The sequence below is a fragment of the Trachurus trachurus genome (genome assembly GCF_905171665.1).
Source record: "Trachurus trachurus genome assembly, chromosome: 10".
Lineage (NCBI taxonomy): Eukaryota > Metazoa > Chordata > Actinopteri > Carangiformes > Carangidae > Trachurus > Trachurus trachurus.
Genome location: NC_139894.1, coordinates 21,639,814 through 21,649,635, shown reverse-complemented (window position 1 = coordinate 21,649,635; position 9,822 = coordinate 21,639,814). Strand labels below are relative to the sequence as shown.

The 9,822-nt window shown below is 41.5% G+C and overlaps 3 protein-coding genes across 3 annotated transcripts in view; 2 read left to right on the top strand and 1 right to left on the bottom strand.

Annotated features, from left to right (window-relative positions):
- ccng1 (cyclin G1) overlaps positions 1–9,822 on the top strand; it is a 142,627-nt gene that overhangs the window by 91,940 nt on the left and 40,865 nt on the right. The gene's annotated exons all lie outside the window — the stretch shown is intronic.
- Positions 1,061–2,359, top strand: fgf1a (fibroblast growth factor 1a; the record flags this gene model as incomplete). The annotated part of the gene is made up of 3 exons (XM_083980274.1): positions 1,061–1,214; positions 1,870–1,973; positions 2,159–2,359. The coding sequence occupies 3 exons, from the start codon at positions 1,061–1,063 to the stop codon at positions 2,357–2,359; spliced, it is 459 nt and encodes a 152-aa protein (XP_083836400.1).
- ndfip1 (Nedd4 family interacting protein 1) lies at positions 3,374–9,814 on the bottom strand. The gene is made up of 8 exons (XM_083980174.1): positions 9,609–9,814; positions 7,322–7,415; positions 6,159–6,298; positions 5,921–6,008; positions 5,646–5,770; positions 5,473–5,539; positions 5,260–5,369; positions 3,374–5,169 (listed from the first exon to the last, which is right to left on the bottom strand). Exons 1-7 carry the CDS (start codon positions 9,642–9,644, stop codon positions 5,263–5,265), a joined length of 657 nt encoding a protein of 218 aa, XP_083836300.1. The 5' UTR covers positions 9,645–9,814; the 3' UTR covers positions 3,374–5,169; positions 5,260–5,262.

Sequence of the window (9,822 nt, the reverse complement as noted above, 5' to 3'; positions counted from 1 at the left end):
TGTCGTCGTGTGGTACTTCTCAAAAAACAAGGAACTGTACGCTGATGTTTGCCATGATAGTAACTCGATGATAATGAACAATGGAAACAGTAAGCTCGTTGTAAGCCACTTCTCATGATCACAGCAAGCACTTGTTCATCAAATAAATACGCTTTTCCAGTCTGGCACCTGGTTTATTGAGTCATGGAGGAGGAGACTGTGGACGTCTGTACTGAATCACAGCCTTTACAGATGTAGGACGTCAACACTGGGTGTCCTCTCCACCACCTGTTATGGAGGAGCCATTAAAGGGTCAGTTCATCTAAATCATACAGGAAGTGAGGAGCTCCTATATGCTATATGGTAATTTATAATTATTCCCAAAAATTCAGTATATTTTGCTCTCACCACTGCTTTCATGTGGGCGGGGCCAGGATTCAGCAGTGTTAAAATCCAAAGATGATGAAAGTGAGCAGTTTGATGCTGTTGGTCAACTGTGATCAATCTAATTAATTGTAATTTAATTTTTCTAATTTACTGATGATAAAATACAACCACTCAACGTGAAGCTACGTTTTTTATCCACTGCTAAAGATATGAGTGTGCCAGAAATTGTTTTTTAGTGTAGCCTATCTGCAACATTGCATTTGAAAGCTTTATTAGCAGTGTGCCTAAATAGAGGTTTTTTTAAATTATTATTATTATTAATTTCCTCATTAAGTGGGCAGTAACAAACTGTTGTAAGGAAAGAAAATGGTGCAGCCTGACGATTATAGGCCTACTCTCTATACTAAAATTACCATTAAAATATTAAGATTGTAGGCTAATTATATTGTTCAGGATCTTAAAGGCCAGGTTGAGTCTTTCTCTACTACTGATTAAATCACTTGTATAAAACTGAGGTTTGAGGTCCTAATGTGTCAGTGATCACGCCCCGTGCTGGAGAGGCCAAACAGGAGTTTGGGACGCGCGCATGCCTCTGCTCTGCGCGCTCACGAGCATGTGAACACCTGACCACTGCAGGGGACAGAGCCCGCTGATCGCCTCCCCAGGCCGGCGGTGGTTGTCTCCAGAGAGCAGGATGGCGGATGGAGACGACGTGTTAGCGGTGTTGGAGCACCAGGCCGTGGATTACCGGCGGCTGACCCGGCTCTACTGCATGAACGGCGGCTACCACCTGCAGATCCTGGCCGACGGGACAGTGCAGGGCCAGAGGGATGAGAGGGATGTTCACAGTAAGACCGCAGCACACAGCGCATTTCACATCCAGGGCAGGCCCCACTCACTGCATGGTGCGTTCACTTGGGCTACTTTACTGCGGCCGTGTTGGGTTCAAAGAACAGGAAAACATTAATGAGGACACAGAGGTTATTTACGGGAGGGGGGCTGTTAATTCTCCACGCCACTCATGCTAATTGAATGTGTATCTACTGAACTTATCTGCACGAGTAACGATGCAAAAGTATCTACACTGAGACTTTTCTATTGTTTTCAAAAATTCTTGTAGTAAACTTCCCATTATTGAAGTGCTAATATAGGTATTATATTTGTGTAAATGTCAACATGAGGATTTGCCTGTTAGTCCAGTTGTATTTTTTTCTTTTGATCACTGACCATGGTCACTGTCAAATACACAAGTGAAATAACGTGAGTAAAGACGGCACATTTGTTTGGTCAGAGGAAGAATACTGCATCAGCTGATGGACTTTAAATGTTGCATGTTTTATCGGTCAGCTGACTGTAGCTGAATTAAAGTATGTTTGAAAGCGACACAGAAATCTCAGACACTCTCAGACAGTGGCCGGTGTTTGTAAGCAGAGTAGATTCATATGTTTCAGTTGTTGCCGTGTCCGGTCTTTCCTCTATATTTCAAACTTGTTCCCCTTTCAGCTGTTTTGAAGATCAAAGCTGTGGACCCAGGTGTGGTGGTGATCCAAGGGACAGAAGCCCAGCAATATCTGGCCATGAGCGATGAGGGACACTTGTACAGTTCAGTGAGTATCCACCACAACAGATGGATTATGTATGTGTTGGTAAATCAGAATACTTACGTTGACAATCAAGGTATATGTAAATAAATCTTCCACGATCGTATCTACTCTAAATATTCACTCACTGTTGTAGCTACAATCCTGGCCTCGGGATCTCCTCAGCTGCTGGTGCTGTCTTTCCCTTTCAGGACACAGTCACTGATGAGTGTTACTTCCTGGAGAAGCTGGAGGAGAATCACTACAACACATATCAGGCTCAGAAACATCAGGAGAAGAACTGGTACTTAGCTCTGAAGAAGAACGGGAAACCTAAGCTGGGTCCGAGAACGCACATCGGGCAGAAAGCCGTTTTCTTTCTGCCCCGGCAGCTGGACGACTACAGGGAGTGAAGACAGGACGCTCCTCTCAACACACACTGATACCTCGACCAAAACAGTCTGGGAGCTGCTCCATGAAGGGATATGTGTTTGGAGAAGAGGTGTGAAATGGTTGGTTTATTTTTTAATTTTTTGTTTTTGTTTTATCTCTGATTCACTGAAAACACTGCACTTCTCTTATTTGTATCCTCAACAGCTCATTTTAGTGAACCCTCCATACCACCTCTATCAACATAAACATGAAACCACAAGGAACAGCATCATCATCAGACACAGAAAGAGAGAAGCATGGGCCTCGATAAGCAGTGTTTGTAATTGTGCGTTCTGATGTCATTCATATTAGTGGTTCTCAAACTAGGCTCTATGACGACTCTATAATGAAGGAAAAAAAACACTAATGTAGTGCTTGTAACATTTTTATTTATCTATTTAACTTTTTTTAAATGATCTCCAGATGTCAGTGACATCTGGCCGAGAGTTTAAAGGCGGGAACAAGTAACTCATTGTTCTTGAGGATCTGGATCCAGGTGTGACTTGCACGGATTTGCTGCTGTTTTTTCAATGGTTTTCCCATAAGCCACTGCACTTCGTTAAATGTCAAGTGACACAATATGTGACCTCCTAGTGAGAACTGTGTTTGTTTGGAGTTCGTCCACTCCAAGTCCTTTCTGGTTCTGTAATCTATGTGGTTTTGAGAAGAAGAAAAAAGACAACAGTGTGGACTGACTTTCACCATCTACACCAGTGCGTCGAGCTGAGTTACTGCTTTCTCAGACCTCTGGATGTTGTTTCATATTCACAGCAGTTGTACCACAATGCTGCCATTTGGTGCCACCAATGTGTAAAATAGTTTATCATTTATCACACATTGCCTTCTTGCAAAATTCAGCAACACATTTTAAATCTCACTGCTACAATACTAACTGCTCGATTAACACTGACATGTCAATTATTCCCTTTATGTATATATGCCAGACTGCCTGTTGGCAGTCACACATGAAATAATGAATCCAGATGAGTCGGAGATGACGCGTTAAAAGTGACATTTATTTAACACTAAATGTTTTATGTACAGTTTCATAACAACAGAACCCCAAAGTTGCAGTTCTAACATCACATAGAAATAAGCGTAATGGGTTTGTATCAAAGCAATGACAGAAGTATGAAGTTAAGTGTTTAAGGCAAACAGTTCAGTTTGCTAGACATTAACCTCTTCTACTGATGGCAATGATCAAATAGTGAAAAACTGTATTATCCTGATGAACCGTTTCCTCCAGATTATAAAACAAAAGAAAACTCCTGAAACGCTGCATCACTCGTTCCTTGTTTTATATGTCTGAGACCTGATGGGAGCGTCCTCTGGGTTTTAGCAGTTATGTTTCTAAAAGTGCACCTGCATACAACATTCTTTAACACAGTTTCAATACCCACAAGATAGCTAACAATTTACACCACGAGAAGAAGAAAAAAAAATTATTAACCCTTCCCCCCCACCCCTAAAAAAACAAAACTGATTTCCCTTCCCCATCTGTCAATTAAATCTTAAGGCAAAACCCCACTTGGAAAAGGAATTTGAGTTATTTTTATGCTCTTAGATAATGTGATCCACATGCTTCGGCCAGATCATTAACAGCTGAAATCCAGACAGCCAAAGACTTTTTTTCTCTAATCACACATCTTTTCCACTGACAGTCAATGTGATGCAGACTCCACTGACTCACTGAGGAGTAATGCAAAAGGTCACGCGGTTACGTCTAAAATGAACTTTCTTAAGGCCGTGAACCAGAAAAATGTGCTCATATGCCCAGAGAAATTATCTTGGTTTCTGTCACTGTCCAAAATAATTCAGCCGTCCTCCGTCCCTCACTGTCAGCTGAGCTGCCGTGGGGCAGGGGAGATTGTAGCCTGACATCTGTGGCCATCTGGTTTTTAGTTGTAGCTTGTCTTTGTTTTGCTTTTGTTTTTTAAAAAGAATGCAGCATCATCTAAGATCATATCTTTACCTTAAACTCTTCTTTTTCCAAGGGGGGTAGTTACCGGATTTAATGTACAGGAAAACATTGACAACTTCTGACACATGGATGTCGTCTCGGTGTGCTCCACTGACACTGCATTTGAATCACAAGCATGTTAAGTTATATGACAATGCCCCTGGATGAACCGTTTCCAAAACAGCTTAAAAGCAGAAACAACACTGCCCTCTTCTGGCTAAGAAATAAAAAAGGGCAACACTACTTAAAGCCAACAGGTGAGTGAAACATGTGGTAATGCGTATCTTAGCATTTTACAGCCTAACGAAAGATTGCTTTTTAAGTGTATGTGGTATCTAAAAGGAGCGTAGAATACCGTAGTCACAATAAATCCATGACGTGAGATTAGTGCTGATTACAAAGTGTGTTACATGCTATGGCAAGTCTACAGAGTGCTGTATTAATCAATACCTGTTGGCTTCAAGTGTCACCAACATGCGGCTTTCCCTATTTATTGACCCTAAGGGCAGATGCATGCTCATATGCTACCATCAAATCATATAAGGCATTACTTATACATTACAGACTGAGATGTAAATAGCACTTAACATTCGCCACTAATGAGTACACTGAGTGACTATTACTGTTAACCTTTTCTCCATTAATAAAGTTTCAAAGCAAAAATAAAACGAGTGATATAATTCCTGATTTTTTTTTTAAATCGAGACTTTTATTCATTTGTAACTCGTCTGGCTGATTTCTGGTTAAGTGTCTTCAGTTTTAATTTGAAACTCTTCACAGAGCCGCTGCTTGTGTCGGTCCAGCACGTCCAGTTCTTCCACAGCTGCCAACCTAAATGTATAAACATCTGGTTTTAAAAATGCACCCTCTTGTGTGTGTCTCCCATGAGGCGTGACCAGAATATGTGGAAACGAGTCTTACCTCTTAATAGATGAACAGTACCCTTGTTCGGGGGAGAATGGCATAGGTGGGATCAGCCAGTTTACGCACTCTGGAGTAGTTAACAAAGCCTCTGATGAACAGCATGAAGCCTGAAGGACAAAGTAAAGACATGTATGTCAGGCTTACGACACAAATGCCATAATGTACCAATGGGAAACACTGTTGGTTTATAAAACAATGCCTCTCACTCACCCAGGGCCAGGAACACCCACCACAACCAGTACTGCCCATCAAAGTAACCCGGAAAGTAGGTAGAGAACTGTAAAAAAACAAGAGCATGATCCTCAAGAGCCGTCTTTGACAAGTAGAACAGGTAAGAGCTAATAACCTATCACACCGCTCAACAGTCACTGAGCCGTTCTTACCCTGACGATAAGAACCCATTTGATGAGGGACAGGCCAAAGCCGGAGATGGCCCCGTATCTACCAGCAGCTGATGTGGTCAAACAGAACGACAAGAAGAAGCCGATCCAGTTGAAGAGGAATGCCACTGGTGACAGGAAGATAATAATTAGTCATCATTATTAGTCATCAAACACTATTCAAGGAAATCTATACAGCAAAAATGATTACATCTGGTAAAATAACTGTACATAACTCTGCATTGGGCAAGCACTGAAATATTAAAGGGGGTTCTTACTGAAGAAAGTGAGCATGAAGATGCCATCATTTCCTATTCGCAGCTGATCAGCGTCTTCAAAGTCATCTCTGGCCACAAAGTCGTCCTCCTGCACCAGCAAAAAGAAAAAAGGGTATTTACGCTCCATTTACTTGATTTTACCTCAACATGTTTTGCTTTTGTTGATCTAATATTGTGAGGTGAGATGTTTGTGATCAGGAGTATTTGTGAATGATGTTGAAGAAAAAGATGGACATACTGTGACTCTCCCAGTGACCAGAGGGATGGCAGCCTCTGCTTTGCTTCTCTCGGCTTCGTCATAGGAGGGCAGAGTGGTGGCAACGCTGTAGGATGGAGGGTTGGGAAATCTTCCTCCATCTTCCTTGTATTCAAAGAAAGCTGTGGAAGTCACAAGCAAATGATGGTTAGGTGGAGGTCTAGTGTTCATTTATACGATATAAGCAGCGTAGGTAAAGCGAAGTTATATATTTTTCATTATCTTCACAATAAAAATTGATACCAATATATATATTTTTTTAAATAATTATAATATAATAATTTGGGCAGATATCTATAGGGAGAAATTAGACTTTTCTGGGCGACGATTTATCCAGAAACATATTATTTTACAACGCAAATTTATATAGAAGTTAATCTGTAAAACATCAGTGGAAAATGCATAGCTATTCAATGTTAACCGGTTCACCAGCTGCGAGGTCTGACTGCTGACACATGGAAATCTGCTCACTCACTGCTTTCTTTCCCTCAAAGAGCAGAGAGCAGCAGAGAGTCATAAAAGCAGAGCAGGGAAGGATGAGTTGAAGCAGGAAGAAACGCATTAGCTGTATGCCTTTCCATTGTTGTTTATGCTCTGACCCATAGAGAGGAAAACTCTTATCTGGGCCACTTGGCCGCTGTCCACAACCCTCATTTGTGTTCATCAAACATAAACAGGACTGAACCTGATCACTGGACTCGCCCAGGAACAGCTCAAGGCTGAAACCCACTTATGCAACATGTTGATCTTTGCTCTCTTAAGAAGTGAGATTAGATATGTCAGCCCTTTCTAAAAGGCCTCGCACAAAAGCTACTTCCCTCTGCTCTGTAGCTGTAGTTATCTCACTGCTACACTTACTTTGTATTTAGCAGAACGAGGGTTCGCATACAAAACACAGGATGGTCTCATTAAGCGATTAGACATAGTGGAAATAACCATCAATTATCCATGTACTTTCGCTTTTGTTTCATTGCTGCATTTTTCCGCAATAACACGATTACTGCTTGGACAACTGGAGTGGACAATCATTATCACGTTAGCACTCTGACTATTATCTAGTTGCAAGGTGTCAATACTCCTTTTACATCTAATTCAGAACAATTCAGTATTTAACAGTGTGTGACTGAGCTGTGAAGCTTCTTAACCTGCATTCGCTGCTGCAACGCTGCTGTAGGGTGGTGGTGCGTCCGGGGCAGGACCCTCCTGGGACGGCTGAGCTGTCTCCTCCTCATTCACCAGCTGAGAACATGTTAATAAGTGACAACACAACCTGGGTCAAACTTTGATCGCAGTCTGCGGGAAAACTCAAATGAAAGCTAAGCAGATGAAACAGAGTTTGAGTCATCGCTCATAAATGCCAGGTGTTAATATACGTATATGTCAGCTGTTTCCATGATGCTTTCCCTGTTAGATTTCTGGTCATAAGAGGACATCTGTAGGGACATACAGCTCTGGAAAAAAATTAAGAGACCACTATTTACTATTTATAGGTATGTGTTTGAGTAAAATTAAATTTTGTTTCATTCTATTAAATACTACCAACAACATTTCTCCCAAAATTGAAAAAAAATATATATTGTCATTTAGAGCTTTTATTGGCTAATGACTAAACTAGTCTAAATAACAAAACAAATCAAGTCTTTTCAGACCTTGAATAATAATAATAATGCAAAGAAAACATGTTGATATTTATTCCTAAACAACACAGCAAGAATATTTTAACTCAGGAAGAGTTTATAAATCAGTTTTTGTGGGATAATGTCAATGTTTAATACCAGCAGTGGTTTTTATAATCTTCCTATAAAACCAGATGTGGTTCAGGTGATGACCTCATCAGTGTCTCACAATGAGTTGTGTTTGTGTTGATATTTAAAAGGAAAAAAATGACTGTCATACATGTAGAGATGCTTTTAAGATTAAAGAAACATTTGTGAAAGTGGTCTCGTGTGTTTTTCCAGAGCTGTAGGTTATTATGTGTGAGGAAGTTCCTTCATTCATCAGGCGTTTTATTATGCCAATACAAACTTTACCTCTAAACACTAACACCATGTCTACTTTGAACAGGTGTTGAACAGACAGGGTACAGATGAACTGTGCTGACTCCTCACAGAGAAACAAAGCTACACAGCAGCACTATTGTGCAGCTGTGTAATTATTATGCAACAAATGTCAATGACAGTAATGTCTGCTACCACTGCTTTTCAAAGCAGTAGAGAAAAGTTCAATTTTAAGTTATTTTAAGGTTTTTTAAAGGGATAGTTCAACATTTTGGCAAATTGGCCCATTGCCATAATTGCTATAGTCATAGCAGTAGGTTCGTTACCTTTAATTGTAGGTGTAAGCTATTTTTAGTACAGCGGAGCGCAGCAGCAGGCTGCTCAGAGCTACGCTATGGAGGCTAAGGGAATTTCTTGGTTTCCCTCATCAAACTCATCAAATACAAAATCCCAAAACTCCACAGCGCTTTTGTAGACAAGTTGTGAGCTGCACAACCACCACGCTATGAGATAATGACGGAACGATACGAAACGGAGCCGTTTTCGAGGTAAATTCATACAAAACCGCTGATGCGCGTTGCGTTCAGGGACAGTTTTTCAGCAAGCAGTCTCCGTATTTACCCTGTATTTACCTCGAAAACGGCTCCGTTTCGTATCGTTCCGTCATTATCTCATAGCGTGGTGGTTGTGCAGGTCACAACTTGTCTACAAAAGCGCTGTGGAGTTTTGGGATGTTGAATTTGATGAGTTTAATGAGGGAAACCAAGAAATTCCATTAGCCTCCATAGCGTAGCTCTGAGCAGCCAGCTGCTGCGCTCCGCCGTACTGAAAATAGCTTACACCTACAATTAAAGGTAATGAACCTACTGCTATGACTATAGCGATTATGGCAATGGGCCAATTTGCCAAAATGTTGAACTATCCCTTTAAGTGATAAAATAATAAATCACTTCCCCAACTGAGCCATAAATTGAGCTCTGTCACCTGCATATTAATGAAGACATGTCAATATCCGGACAGACTGCACCTCCATGTTACTGGTCCAGACCCCCATGTAGTTTGATCGAGGCTATAAGCTCTCAGCTCACCAGATCAGGCCTGGCAACACCAACGTCAACTATTTAACGTTAGCTAAATGACAACGGGCCACACACACACACACAGACTTCAAGTTACACGGGAGCAATTTATCACCATGTTAATTACTGTTTTCTTTCAAAATATAACACTTAGTTTGATATAAGCGCCAGGTATAACGTTAGTGTCGCCATATGAAGCCGGGGCAGTCAACAAGTGTCGGCTGAGCCCGTTGTTTTCCTCAGTGACAGGCTAATGTTGCCTGGTGTTAGCTGATCTGATCCGGGAGCAGCCAGCCTGCTAACTGTTAGCTACGCTTTTTTTTTTTTTAATAGCGTGGCAGTAAACGGAAACATACCTCCTGATATCTGACGTTGCTGTTTTGTTCTGCCATTGTGGAAGAGGAACAACAATGTTCACTCGCCTCTTCCCCCCTCCTCGCTCCAGCTGTGCAGATGTGTTGCGGTAGCAGGAATCTCGCCGACGGACTAGCAAGAGGTGAGGTTGGCTCCTAGTCGGCCATCTCCTTCCTTCCTTCCTTCTCCCCTCCTGACTGGAGCTCGCTCGGTGCT

Coding starts and splice junctions, on each gene's coding strand:
- ndfip1 (XM_083980174.1), bottom strand. CDS start 9,644: ATGGCAGAACAAAACAGCAACGTCAGATATCAGGAG. Junction 7,416..9,608: donor GCAACGTCAGATATCAGGAG/GTATGTTTCCGT, acceptor ACATGTTCTCAG/CTGGTGAATGAGGAGGAGAC. Junction 5,540..5,645: donor AATGGGTTCTTATCGTCAGG/GTAAGAACGGCT, acceptor GTTTTTTTACAG/TTCTCTACCTACTTTCCGGG.